Source organism: Salvelinus namaycush, chromosome 17 (genome assembly GCF_016432855.1).
Source record: "Salvelinus namaycush isolate Seneca chromosome 17, SaNama_1.0, whole genome shotgun sequence".
Lineage (NCBI taxonomy): Eukaryota > Metazoa > Chordata > Actinopteri > Salmoniformes > Salmonidae > Salvelinus > Salvelinus namaycush.
This window is the reverse complement of record NC_052323.1, coordinates 35,294,139-35,309,015: the sequence shown is the minus strand read 5'-3', so window position 1 is coordinate 35,309,015 and position 14,877 is coordinate 35,294,139. Positions and strand designations below refer to the sequence as shown.

At 44.6% G+C, this 14,877-nt stretch overlaps 1 protein-coding gene across 3 annotated transcripts in view; it reads left to right on the top strand.

Annotated features, from left to right (window-relative positions):
• The window catches only part of ctnna1 (catenin (cadherin-associated protein), alpha 1), a 252,692-nt gene that overhangs the window by 168,155 nt on the left and 69,660 nt on the right, over window positions 1–14,877 (top strand). For all 3 annotated transcript variants that reach the window (XM_039012640.1, XM_039012638.1, XM_039012639.1), the window contains exons 13-14: window positions 3,534–3,734; window positions 8,055–8,206. In XM_039012640.1, coding sequence (XP_038868568.1) covers window positions 3,534–3,734; window positions 8,055–8,206 — 353 coding nt within the window. The remainder of the gene's footprint in view (window positions 1–3,533; window positions 3,735–8,054; window positions 8,207–14,877) is intronic.

Below are 14,877 nucleotides of genomic sequence, written 5' to 3'. Positions count from 1 at the left end.
CTAAATGAGAGGGATGGCTCTTCCATTTAATGAGGAGTCTAAATGAGAGGGATGGCTCTTCCATTTAATGAGGAGTCTAAATGAGAGGGATGGCTCTTCCATTTAATGAGGAGTCTAAATGAGAGGGATGGCTCTTCCATTTAATGAGGAGTCTAAATGAGAGGGATGGCTCTTCCATTTAATGATGAGTCTAAATGAGAGGGATGGCTCTTCCATTTAATGATGAGTCTAAATGAGAGGGATGGCTCTTCCATTTAATGATGAGTCTAAATGAGAGGGATGGCTCTTCCATTTAATGATGAGTCTAAATGAGAGGGATGGCTCTTCCATTTAACGAGGAGTCTAAATGAGAGGGATGGCTCTTCCATTTAACGAGGAGTCTAAATGAGAGGGATGGCTCTTCCATTTAACGAGGAGTCTAAATGAGAGGGATGGCTCTTCCATTTAATGAGGAGTCTAAACGAGAGGGATGGCTCTTCCATTTAATGAGGAGTCTAAATGAGAGGGATGGCTCTTCCATTTAACGAGGAGTCTAAATGAGAGGGATGGCTCTTCCATTTAACGAGGAGTCTAAATGAGAGGGATGGCTCTTCCATTTAACGAGGAGTCTAAATGAGAGGGATGGCTCTTCCATTTAATGAGGAGTCTAAACGAGAGGGATGGCTCTTCCATTTAATAAGGAGTCTAAATGAGAGGGATGGCTCTAACATTTAATAAGGAGTCTAAATGAGAGGGATGGCTCTTCCATTTAATGAGGAGTCTAAATGAGAGGGATGGCTCTTCCATTTAATGAGGAGTCTAAATGAGAGGGATGGCTCTTCCATTTAATGAGGAGTCTAAACGAGAGGGATGGCTCTTCCATTTAATAAGGAGTCTAAATGAGAGGGATGGCTCTAACATTTAATAAGGAGTCTAAATGAGAGGGATGGCTCTAACATTTAATAAGGAGTCTAAATGAGAGGGATGGCTCTTCCATTTAATAAGGAGTCTAAATGAGAGGGATGGCTCTTCCATTTAATGAGGAGTCTAAATGAGAGGGATGGCTTTTCCATTTAATGATGAGTCTAAATGAGAGGGATGGCTCTTCCATTTAATAAGGAGTCTAAATGAGAGGGATGGCTCTAACATTTAATGAGGAGTCTAAATGAGAGGGATGGCTCTAACATTTAATGAGGAGTCTAAATGAGAGGGATGGCTCTTCCATTTAACGAGTCTAAATGAGAGGGATGGCTCTAACATTTAATAAGGAGTCTAAATGAGAGGGATGGCTCTTCCATTTAATAAGGAGTCTAAATGAGAGGGATGGCTCTTCCATTTAATGAGGAGTCTAAATGAGAGGGATGGCTCTAACATTTAATAAGGAGTCTAAATGAGAGGGATGGCTCTAACATTTAATAAGGAGTCTAAATGAGAGGGATGACTTCCATTTAATAAGGAGTCTAAATGAGAGGGATGACTAACATTTAATGAGTCTAAATGAGAGGGATGGCTCTAACATTTAATAAGGAGTCTAAATGAGAGGGATGACTCTTCCATTTAATAAGGAGTCTAAATGAGAGGGATGGCTCTTCCATTTAATAAGGAGTCTAAATGAGAGGGATGGCTCTTCCATTTAATAAGGAGTCTAAATGAGAGGGATGGCTCTTCCATTTAATGAGGAGTCTAAATGAGAGGGATGGCTCTAACATTTAATGAGGAGTCTAAATGAGAGGGATGGCTCTTCCATTTAATGAGGAGTCTAAATGAGAGGGATGGCTCTTCCATTTAATGAGGAGTCTAAATGAGAGGGATGGCTCTTCCATTTAATAAGGAGTCTAAATGAGAGGGATGGCTCTTCCATTTAATAAGGAGTCTAAATGAGAGGGATGGCTCTTCCATTTAATAAGGAGTCTAAATGAGAGGGATGGCTCTTCCATTTAATGAGGAGTCTAAATGAGAGGGATGGCTCTAACATTTAATAAGGAGTCTAAATGAGAGGGATGACTCTTCCATTTAATAAGGAGTCTAAATGAGAGGGATGACTCTTCCATTTAATAAGGAGTCTAAATGAGAGGGATGGCTCTTCCATTTAATGAGGAGTCTAAATGAGAGGGATGGCTCTTCCATTTAATAAGGAGTCTAAATGAGAGGGATGGCTCTTCCATTTAATAAGGAGTCTAAATGAGAGGGATGGCTCTAACATTTAATAAGGAGTCTAAATGAGTGGGATGGCTCTTCCATTTAATGAGGAGTCTAAACGAGAGGGATGGCTCTTCCATTTAATAAGGAGTCTAAATGAGAGGGATGGCTCTTCCATTTAATAAGGAGTCTAAATGAGAGGGATGGCTCTTCCATTTAATGAGGAGTCTAAATGAGAGGGATGGCTCTTCCATTTAATGAGGAGTCTAAATGAGAGGGATGGCTCTTCCATTTAATGAGGAGTCTAAATGAGAGGGATGGCTCTTCCATTTAATAAGGAGTCTAAATGAGAGGGATGGCTCTTCCATTTAATAAGGAGTCTAAATGAGAGGGATGGCTCTTCCATTTAATAAGGAGTCTAAATGAGAGGGATGGCTCTTCCATTTAATGAGGAGTCTAAATGAGAGGGATGGCTCTTCCATTTAATGAGGAGTCTAAATGAGAGGGATGGCTCTAACATTTAATAAGGAGTCTAAATGAGAGGGATGACTCTTCCATTTAATAAGGAGTCTAAATGAGAGGGATGACTCTTCCATTTAATAAGGAGTCTAAATGAGAGGGATGGCTCTTCCATTTAATAAGGAGTCTAAATGAGAGGGATGGCTCTTCCATTTAATGAGGAGTCTAAATGAGAGGGATGGTTCTTCCATTTAATAAGGAGTCTAAATGAGAGGGATGGCTCTTCCATTTAATAAGGAGTCTAAATGAGAGGGATGGCTCTTCCATTTAATAAGGAGTCTAAATGAGAGGGATGGCTCTTCCATTTAATAAGGAGTCTAAATGAGAGGGATGGCTCTTCCATTTAATAAGGAGTCTAAATGAGAGGGATGGCTCTAACATTTAATAAGGAGTCTAAATGAGAGGGATGGCTCTTCCATTTAATAAGGAGTCTAAATGAGAGGGATGGCTCTTCCATTTAATAAGGAGTCTAAATGAGAGGGATGGCTCTAACATTTTCTGTTGCGCTCCCTCTCCTAGTTCGTTATCTCTTCCTCTGGTTAGTTTGTTAGCCCCGTCCCCCAGTGTTAATCCAGGGACAAGGCTAACACATCTGCCATGAAGGATGAAGATTTCCTGCTTCTGAACACCATTCCTGTTACCGCAGACGCTGCCTGTTGTTAACATCTGTGTCCTTGTTACGGGAGTGTGCAGGTCACCAAGTAATAAAAACATATATATATATATATATAAACTCTAATCTTGTCTCGGATAAAGGGGGAGAAAGCAGTATTATTGTGGCTCGTCTGGCAGACTGTCCCCCAAACAGTTTCAATAGGATTGTCCGATACCTATGGATGTTTTTATAATAGGCTCTATATGAATAAATGTTGGTTGGTTTGTATCTTCTCTTCCAGAGAACCACATTCTGGAGGATGTCAACAAGTGTGTGATAGCGCTGCAGGAGAAGGATGTGGACGGGTTGGATCGTACGGCCGGCGCCATCCGTGGCCGCGCTGCCAGGGTGGTCCATGTGGTCACATGTGAGATGGACAACTACGAGCCTGGAGTCTACACAGAGAAGGTTCTCGAGGCCACCAAGCTACTCACTAACACAGGTAACATCTGTCTCTCTGCTACTCACTAACACAGGTAACATCTGTCTCTCTGCTACTCACTAACACAGGTAACATCTGTCTCTCTGCTAGTCACTAACACAGGTAACATCTGTCTCCCTGCTAGTCACTAACACAGGTAACATCTGTCTCCCTGCTAGTCACTAACACAGGTAACATCTGTCTCCCTGCTAGTCACTAACACAGGTAACAGCTGTCCTTCTGCTAGTCACTAACACAGGTAACATCTGTCTCTCTGCTAGTCACTAACACAGGTAACATCTCTCTCTGCTACTCACTAACACAGGTAACAGCTGTCCTTCTGCTACTCACTAACACAGGTAACATCTGTCTCTCTGCTAGTCACTAACACAGGTAACATCTGTCTCTCTGCTACTCACTAACACAGGTAACATCTGTCTCTCTGCTACTCACTAACACAGGTAACATCTGTCTCTCTGCTAGTCACTAACACAGGTAACATCTGTCTCTCTGCTAGTCACTAACACAGGTAACATCTGTCTCCCTGCTACTCACTAACACAGGTAACATCTGTCTCTCTGCTAGTCACCGACACGGGTAACAGATAGTCCCTGCAGCTTTTGTATTTTCTTCATCCATCTTCTATCCATCCATCTCTCTCTACCTCTCTCTCTCTCTCTCTCTCTCTCTCTCTCTCTCTCTCTCTCTACCTCTCTCTCTCTACCTCTCTCTCTCTACCTCTCTCTCTCTACCTCTCTCTCTCTACCTCTCTCTCTCTACCTCTCTCTCTCTACCTCTCTCTCTCCCCTCTTACCTCTCCCCTTGTCCCTGGTCCCGCTACGTCTCCCATCGTGCGAACCTCTCAACAGCATCTTTTATTTCTATGTAAAGCTGTCAGATAGTAAGTGTATTGACGGGCACCATGTCCATAAAGCCTTCTATAATCACTACAGCTAGCTAGGCCATTAACTATTCAATGGCCAATCTGCTTTGTTTCTCAGGATTAAAAGGCAACTGACAATCTTTGTTTCTTTATTGGCGAGTCAGAGTTTAGCTGGCTGTGATCTAAAGAAAGAATCTCATTGATATTCATTTGCAATTGTGGAGGCCTCTTGAGTGTGTGTGTGTATTGGTTTTATGTAATAGCACCCTTTGATGGTCTGTCACCTTGGGGTCTGTATCAAATGGTGGATTAGAGGGGGACTGGGAACAGTAAGCACCACGGCTCCAAATGAGCTCCCTGCACACACATGGCTCCCTATATGTGACTTGACTGCCTTGATTGAGTCTTATGTAGCAAAATTAGAAATAGTTTTTTTTACATTGGTTAAAAGCAGAGACAGAGTTACAAAATGGCAGATCATACACTACATTTGAGGAACAATTGGAACGTAATTCTGCTTTGAAAGTTGATAAACTTGTAACCTCACTTTTGAGAAAATGGCCTTTGAATGTTTTGATACCTACTGGAGAGCTCTTTGTCTATACCCATATAGCATTGTTCACACCCTCTTAAGCTTCAGCCCCACCCATCTCTAACGGTCGATTTGACGGCTCTGTCTAACAACAGCAGTCAAGCACCCAAGCGAACTTGCTAAATACTTCCAGACACAAATGAGAGAACAGCTCACTGAACATTATTCGCCCTAGCAGAGCTGGTTAGGCTGTTATGTTATCCAGAGAGTTGGTGACTGCAACTGTGCTGTCAGATTGTCAGTTCGTAAATTCAGAGTGTTTTGGCTCTCGGAGCATTCAGAGAGGGTTGATCCGAGTGTTCTGACCTCACAACGACAGTCAAGCTCCCAAGCTAACTGGCTAACATTGGCTAGCTACTTCCAGACACATAATGAGAGAACATCCCACTCTGACCATTTTACTCTCCCTAGCAGAGCTGGTTAGGCTGTTTTCATGTTATCCAGAGCGTTGGTGACTAACTGTGCTCCTGGCAACGATTTAATTACACTTTTTTTGCCGACGTTTACTGACACCGGCCATATTCAACGGGTGTTGAGCGTTCGTAAATTCAGCAGTTATTCTGAATTTACAAAGTCACCCAAAATGGTTACTTTTGCATAGGTGTGGTCTTTTTGTTAAGACATGTAGCTAGCTAGCTAGTTAAACAATGAACCATAATCCCAACTCATGATGCTACTACCCTGAATGAATCTGCAGGTAGCTAACCACCCAGGTTCAATGTTAGCTAAATAACTTTAGGCTATAACTAGCCAATCAAATGGCTCTGAGATACGAATAATAAGATCATACACGTAACGTTAACTAGCGAGCCAGACAGCTAACATTAGCTAGTTAGCTAACAGTACACTTTAACTTGAAATGAAAACGACTTTGTCAAAATTAGACGTGTAATATCAGAAAATGTAGTTAGCTACACTTTCTTACCTGTATACATCATGGTTGGACGCTTCTCTCTGTCACGGACGCCATGGTTGTCCTTTAGTTTGAAGATGTAATCCAGAGACAGGTGTTTTCTCCATCTCCTTAGCTATCAGACTCTAATTCCACTGATTTCAAAACTTGGTCGTCCAGAAAGTGGAGAGCAACACTGATGCAGTTCTACTACGTGATATCTTTATTAAAAGTTAGAAAGGATCAACAACACATACTGACCCGCTCATATTATAGACAGAAACGTGCTACGTGGCAGACCAATCAGAACTCATCTCTCGGCATGTTCAGCCCACTCATTATCTCAGCCAATCATGGCTAGCGGGAAGGTTGCTCGCTTTTTCTGTGGCTAAACCAACTAGGCTTGGAATTTTATTAGTATTTACAGATGGCAAACAAGTTTTTGTTATTAAGGCACATGTTCCAGAATGCATTTCTGCCCAAAAACTCATTTTGATAAAAAAAAGATTGTTCATATGGCTTTTGTTAAGTAGTGATCCGCAACATAACACCCCTAGTTTCCTGAAACGGGTCACATGTGACCCACCACCTGGTTTGGTCGTATGCAGCAAAATTTGAAATCGTTTTTTACATTGGATTAAAGTAGAGACTCGGAGCTAGACAATTGTATATCATACACTGCAGTTGAGGAACAATGGGAAAGTAATTCTGCTTTGAAAGTTGATGAACTTGTAACCTCACTTTTAAGAAAATGGCCCTTGAATATTTTGGTACCTACTGGAGAGCTCTTTGTTGTCTACATCCATTCAGCATAATTTACACCCTCATAAACTTTAGCCACACCCATCTATCTCTTTAAGGATTCACATGTGAGGCCATGTACTAAACATAGTGAGTAGTGTTGTAAACAACCAAAGATTTCAAGACTAAAAGTGGTGAAATTAGTTGCTTTCAATAAGGAAAAACTCCAGTCTAGTCCTTGGCCTAGATTAAGTGTTAGCTGTGGGCTGGGTAGCCTGTTGTTAGCTGTGGGCTGGGTAGCCTGTTGTTAGCTGTGGGCTGGGTAGCCTGTTGTTAGCTGTGGGCTGGGTAGCCTGTTGTTAGCTGTGGGCTGGGTAGCCTGTTGTTAGCTGTGGGCTGGGTAGCCTGTTGTTAGCTGTGGGCTGGGTAGCCTGTTGTTAGCTGTGGGCTGGGTAGCCTGTTGTTAGCTGTGGGCTGGGTAGCCTGTTGTTAGCTGTGGGCTGGGTAGCCTGTTGTTAGCTGTGGGCTGGGTAGCCTGTTGTTAGCTGTGGGCTGGGTAGCCTGTTGTTAGCTGTGGGCTGGGTAGCCTGTTGTTAGCTGTGGGCTGGGTAGCCTGTTGTTAGCTGTGGGCTGGGTAGCCTGTTGTTAGCTGTGGGCTGGGTAGCCTGTTGTTAGCTGTGGGCTGGGTAGCCTGTTAGCTGTGGGCTGGGTAGCCTGTTAGCTGTGGGCTGGGTAGCCTGTTAGCTGTGGGCTGGGTAGCCTGTTGTTAGCTGTGGGCTGGGTAGCCTGTTGTTAGCTGTGGGCTGGGTAGCCTGTTGTTAGCTGTGGGCTGGGTAGCCTGTTGTTAGCTGTGGGCTGGGTAGCCTGTTGTTAGCTGTGGGCTGGGTAGCCTGTTGTTAGCTGTGGGCTGGGTAGCCTGTTGTTAGCTGTGGGCTGGGTAGCCTGTTGTTAGCTGTGGGCTGGGTAGCCTGTTGATAGCTGTGGGCTGGGTAGCCTGTTGTTAGCTGTGGGCTGGGTAGCCTGTTGTTAGCTGTGGGCTGGGTAGCCTGTTGTTAGCTGTGGGCTGGGTAGCCTGTTAGCTAGGGGCTGGTTTTGGGCTGCATTGTGTCAGACCTGCCGTTCTGTAGCATGGGATTTTCTGATATTTTCACTTTGATTTGCTGTGTACAGTCGATACTGCTGCATTGTGAGTTTGCGTGACATTTCATCCCTTTTTTCTCCCACCTCCACCAGTCATGCCCAGGTTCACAGAGCAGGTGGAGGCAGCGGTAGAGGCTCTGAGTGCCAACCCCACCCTCCCCGTTGACGAGAACGAGTTCATCGACGCCTCTCGGCTGGTCTACGATGGAGTCCGCGACATCCGCAAGGCCGTGCTGATGATCAGGGTGAATGTAGACACACTAGACACTACGTCGTGCACCATTTAATGAGCCCCAACTCTCCTTTACGGCACTGTTGACATGATCGTGTGAGTGTACACACTGAAGACACCCAACACTACATCGACACGTGCACTATTGATGAGCCTCTCCTTCATGTCTCAATCACCTATGTCCATGTCAGGGGTTTAAGTTTTCATTTAGATATTTGTACCCGTTTACTCTCCTCCTTAATCCAACATTGTGAATGAGGAGAGAGGTGCACCAAGCTCCTCGTGTTAGTCTTGTCTTCTCTCTGGTCTCTCTTCGCCGCCCAACTGTCAGTGGTAGATGCAGTTCTTTCATGTTTTGTACGCGCTGAGCATAGCAACGGCTAGCTTTAACATCGGCTAGCTTTAACATCGGCTAGCTTTAACATCGGCTAGCTTTAACATCGGCTAGCTTTAACATCGGCTAGCTTTAACATCGGCTAGCTTTAACATCGGCTAGCTTTAACAGCGGCTAGCTTTAACAGCGGCTAGCTTTAACATCGGCTAGCTTTAACATCGGCTAGCTTTAACAGCGGCTAGCTTTAACAGCGGCTAGCTTTAACAGCGGCTAGCTTTAACAGCGGCTAGCTTTAACAGCGGCTAGCTTTAACAGCGGCTAGCTTTAACATCGGCTAGCTTTAACATCGGCTAGCTTTAACAGCGGCTAGCTTTAACAGCGGCTAGCTTTAACAGCGCCTAGCTTTAACAGCGCCTAGCTTTAACAGCGGCTAGCTTTAACAGCGGCTAGCTTTAACAGCGGCTAGCTTTAACAGCGGCTAGCTTTAACAGCGGCTAGCTTTAACAGCGGCTAGCTTTAACAGCGGCTAGCTTTAACAGCGGCTAGCTTTAACAGCGGCTAGCTTTAACAGCGGCTAGCTTTAACAACGGCTAGCTTTAACATCGCTCACCTTTTTTTGTTTTGTTGATTCAATGAAACACTATATAACTCCTTGAAGTCCCAGACCATGTTTAGATCCTTAATGTTTATTATCCAGGTACAGTATGGCATTTTTTAAATGTATATAAACACAAACAGCAGGAACAAAGTGCTGTCTGAAAGGCCTGGTGTGTGTGAGCCCGTTTAGTGATTTAGGCTGTGTAGTGATGTGTGAGCTCATAGCTGATGCTCTCTGTACTGTATGCCGCCACACCGACAGTCATTGGTCATGACCGTTATTAAGATTCCTCGTCACCGTTGAGTAACTGTCATCTCTTATGCACTCAGCACATTCGCTGGTCGTACCTTAACAACCATCAGGTCCTACTGGCCTGGTACTCAGGGCTCTATTGTCCCTCCATCGGGTCCTAATGGCCTGGTACTCAGGGCTCTATTGTCCCTCCATCGGGTCCTAATGGCCTGGTACTCAGGGCTCTATTGTCCCTCCATCAGGTCCTAATGGCCTGGTACTCAGGGCTCTATTGTCCCTCCATCAGGTCCTAATGGCCTGGTACTCAGGGCTCTATTGTCCCTCCATCAGGTCCTAATGGCCTGGTACTCAGGGCTCTATTGTCCCTCCATCAGGTCCTAATGGCCTGGTACTCAGGGCTCTATTGTTCCTCCATCAGGTCCTAATGGCCTGGTACTCAGGGCTCTATTGTCCCTCCATCAGGTCCTAATGGCCTGGTACTCAGGGCTCTATTGTCCCTCCATCAGGTCCTAATGGCCTGGTACTCAGGGCTCTATTGTCCCTCCATCAGGTCCTAATGGCCTGGTACTCAGGGCTCTATTGTCCCTCCATCAGGTCCTAATGGCCTGGTACTCAGGGCTCTATTTTCCCTCCATCAGGTCCTACTGGCCTGGTACTCAGGGCTCTATTTTCCCTCCATCAGGTCCTACTGGCCTGGTACTCAGGGCTCTATTTTCCCTCCATCAGGTCCTACTGGCCTGGTACTTGTCCTTCTATCAGCCCCGTAGCCTCGACGCGCAGCCCCGTAGCCACTTCATATGCACAGTTGCTCCGTAATGGGAAAAATATCCTTTCTATTTTATTCAGCTAAGTTGAATTATATTCTTCTTACTATAAAATAGTGGCAGGGGATTATACACAGTATTTCTTGTCTGCTAAATGAACAAGTCTACAGTCTATATCATAGCCAGATAACATACAGTATCTAGTCTGCTAAATGAACAAGCCTACAGTCTATATCATAGCCAGATAACATACAGTATCTAGTCTGATAAATGAACAAGTCTACAGTCTATATCTTTGCCAGATAACATACAGTATCTAGTCTGCTAAATGAACAAGCCTACAGTCTATATCAGTCAAATAACATACAGTATCTAGTCTGATAAATGAACAAGCCTACAGTCTATATCATAGCCAGATAACATACAGTATCTAGTCTGATAAATGAACAAGTCTACAGTCTATATCAGTCAAATAACATACAGTATCTAGTCTGATAAATGAACAAGCCTACAGTCTATATCATAGCCAGATAACATACAGTATCTAGTCTGATAAATGAACAAGTCTACAGTCTATATCAGTCAAATAACATACAGTATCTAGTCTGATAAATGAACAAATCTACAGTCTATATCATAGATAACATACAGTATCTAGTCTGATAAATGAACAAGCCTACAGTCTATATCATAGCCAGATAACATACAGTATCTAGTCTGATAAATGAACAAGCCTACAGCCTATAACATGGAGAATAGCCAGATAACATACAGTATCTAGTCTGATAAATGAACAAGCCTACAGTCTATATCTTTGCCAGATAACATACAGTATCTAGTCTGCTAAATGAACAAGTCTACAGTCTATATCATAGCCAGATAACATACAGTATCTAGTCTGATAAATGAACAAGCCTACAGTCTATATCATAGCCAGATAACATACAGTATCTAGTCTGATAAATGAACAAGCCTACAGTCTATATCATAGCCAGATAACATACAGTATCTAGTCTGATAAATGAACAAGCCTACAGTCTATATCATAGCCAGATAACATACAGTATCTAGTCTGCTAAATGAACAAGTCTACAGTCTATATCATAGCCAGATAACATACAGTATCTAGTCTGATAAATGAACAAGTCTACAGTCTATATCATAGCCAGATAACATACAGTATCTAGTCTGATAAATGAACAAGCCTACAGTCTATATCATAGCCAGATAACATACAGTATCTAGTCTGATAAATGAACAAGCCTACAGTCTATATCATAGCCAGATAACATACAGTATCTAGTCTGATAAATGAACAAGCCTACAGTCTATATCATAGCCAGATAACATACAGTATCTAGTCTGCTAAATGAACAAGCCTACAGTCTATATCATAGCCAGATAACATACAGTATCTAGTCTGATAAATGAACAAGCCTACAGTCTATATCATAGATAACATACAGTATCTAGTCTGATAAATGAACAAGTCTACAGTCTATATCATAGCCAGATAACATACAGTATCTAGTCTGATAAATGAACAAGCCTACAGTCAGGTATTTATTGTGATGTTGTGTATTGAATTGATCTATTGACTTTTTTAATGTAGATGTTCCAGAGGCTCTTCAGCAGCTTGAAGGCCTGGAGATGCTAAACGTGTTTGTTACTTAATAACGTCCCTAACTGGGGGATTGTACCTGGTGTGTGTTTAGTCCTAGGATCGATGAGAAGCCTTGTTACTTGTGAGTCTACTGTCTGGTTCAGTGGACCCATCGAACACCCCGCCTTGCATCTAGCAGAAGAACACTGGTGGTCTACTGATCTTTTTACCATGAATGGAGGTTCACACAGGGCCCTCTGGTGTTGTAGACGGCTCTGATCAGAGGTTTTAGTCCTCGTCACAGGGTCCTCTGGTGTTGTAGACGGCTCTGATCAGAGGTTTTAGTCCTCGTCACAGGGTCCTCTGGTGTTGTAGACGGCTCTGATCAGAGGTTTTAGTCCTCACCACAGGGTCCTCTGGTGTTGTAGACGGCTCTGATCAGAGGTTTTAGTCCTCGTCACAGGGTCCTCTGGTGTTGTAGACGGCTCTGATCAGAGGTTTAGTTCCCACCACAGGGTCCTCTGGGATTTGACTGGAGCAGAAACACACACAGACGATGCACACAGACACACACACAAACCAGGGTTTCCTCTGCAATTGATCCACCTTTTGGGCCGCATGAGTTCAAACAGTGAATAAATACAATTTATTCTCCCAAGCATTAATAAAAATAAAAGAATTTAATTTGGTACCTATTTTAATTTTTTTGTTAATAATTGGGAGAATTCAAAATGACCAAAACAATGAATTTAGCTATATTAGTTTTTGTTTGAGTAAATTAACACGGCATTAGCCATGGAGAAATGTGGAGGACAATTGCAGGATATTGGCTTAAAAATGTTTTCATTTTATTTTTAAATCTACCCCGCCGAGATGGGGCCAACTGCCACCCACGCCCCACCACCTAAGGCTCTTTTCGATCTGGAAAAAACCCTTACGACCACACGTACTCTGCTACACGCTGACCTGGACTGTTGGTTTAGATAGGTCTTAATAACACACTGTTACAGGAGATATATATATATATAATATATATAGGAAAAAGGTTTCATGTCTGACTCACACAGTCCCACAGAACATGAAAGACCAAATCAGACTGAACTCTGTCACTCTCTGAAACAACAGTTCCAAAGGTCATTCACACACACACACACACACACACACACACACACACACACACACACACACACACACACACACACACACACACACAAGTCTGGGGCCTATGTAAGTGGAGCTAATCCCAGGCAGCTCCAGTCCGTGTCGTTCGTAGCCCGCGGCCAATGTCCCCTGCCTGGGGTGTCTGACAGGACGACAGGCCCCCATCCTGACCACCCGCTGGGTATAATATGTCACTGGACTGGTAGAGAGGTAGGAAGAGGAACATGCCAGTGACTGACGGGCTCTGAGGGAGCCGTTACAGTAGGCAGAAGGAGAAAGAGGATCAGTCAGGGTTACCTGGACATTTACAGAAGCTGCTGTCTCTCTCTCTCTGTAGCCCAGGGTAAAGATCTCACATCTCCTTGTATTTCAGTGTAGGAGGTCATCTACTGGTCCACTGTCAGGAGGTGGATTTAACTGTCAAAAAAAGAAATGAAGGCTATCATTGGTTGACCATCACTGCCAATAAACGTGGGTGGTCTAGTCTGTTTTACCGGTCCCACTAGTGTGGAGGAAGACATTTCATGTAAATACTTACACGATGAGGTTTATACTTTTAACTAGGCCATGATATGTCTCACCCTCCTACATCCACAGATGGATGGACTCACTCATCTAGTGAACAAACATCTCTATATATTCCATGGTGAGTGGGGAGGTGGGTCGAGGTGAGACCTTGATATTCCATGGTGAGTGGGATGGTGGGTCGAGGTGAGACCATGATAGTCGAGGTGAGACCTTGATATTCCATGGTGAGTGGGGAGGTGGGTCGAGGTGAGACCATGATAGTCGAGGTGAGACCTTGATATTCCATGGTGAGTGGGGAGGTGGGTCGAGGTGAGACCATGATAGTCGAGGTGAGACCTTGATATTCCATGGTGAGTGGGGAGGTGGGTCGAGGTGAGACCATGATATTCCATGGTGAGTGGGGAGGTGGGTCGAGGTGAGACCTTGATATTCCATGGTGAGTGGGGAGGTGGGTCGAGGTGAGACCTTGATAGTCGAGGTGAGACCTTGATATTCCATGGTGAGTGGGGTGGTGGGTCGAGGTGAGACCTTGATATTCCATGGTGAGTGGGGAGGTGGGTCGAGGTGAGACCATGATAGTCGAGGTGAGACCTTGATATTCCATGGTGAGTGGGGTGGTGGGTCGAGGTGAGACCTTGATAGTCGAGGTGAGACCTTGATATTCCATGGTGAGTGGGGAGGTGGGTCGAGGTGAGACCTTGATATTCCATGGTGAGTGGGGTGGTGGGTCGAGGTGAGACCATGATAGTCGAGGTGAGACCTTGATATTCCATGGTGAGTGGGGTGGTGGGTCGAGGTGAGACCTTGATAGTCGAGGTGAGACCTTGATATTCCATGGTGAGTGGGGAGGTGGGTCGAGGTGAGACCTTGATAGTCGAGGTGAGACCTTGATATTCCATGGTGAGTGGGGAGGTGGGTCGAGGTGAGACCTTGATATTCCATGGTGAGTGGGGAGGTGGGTCGAGGTGAGACCATGATAGTCGAGGTGAGACCTTGATATTCCATGGTGAGTGGGGTGGTGGGTCGAGGTGAGACCATGATATTCCATGGTGAGTGGGATGGTGGGTCGAGGTGAGACCTTGATAGTCGAGGTGAGACCATGATAGTCGAGGTGAGACCTTGATAGTCGAGGTGAGACCTTGATATTCCATGGTGAGTGGGGTGGTGGGTCGAGGTGAGACCATGATAGTCGAGGTGAGACCTTGATATTCCATGGTGAGTGGGGAGGTGGGTCGAGGTGAGACCATGATAGTCGAGGTGAGACCTTGATATTCCATGGTGAGTGGGGTGGTGGGTCGAGGTGAGACCATGATATTCCATGGTGAGTGGGGTGGTGGGTCGAGGTGAGACCTTGATATTCCATGGTGAGTGGGGTGGTGGGTCGAGGTGAGACCTTGATATTCCATGGTGAGTGGGGTAGTGGGTCGAGGTGAGACCTTGATAG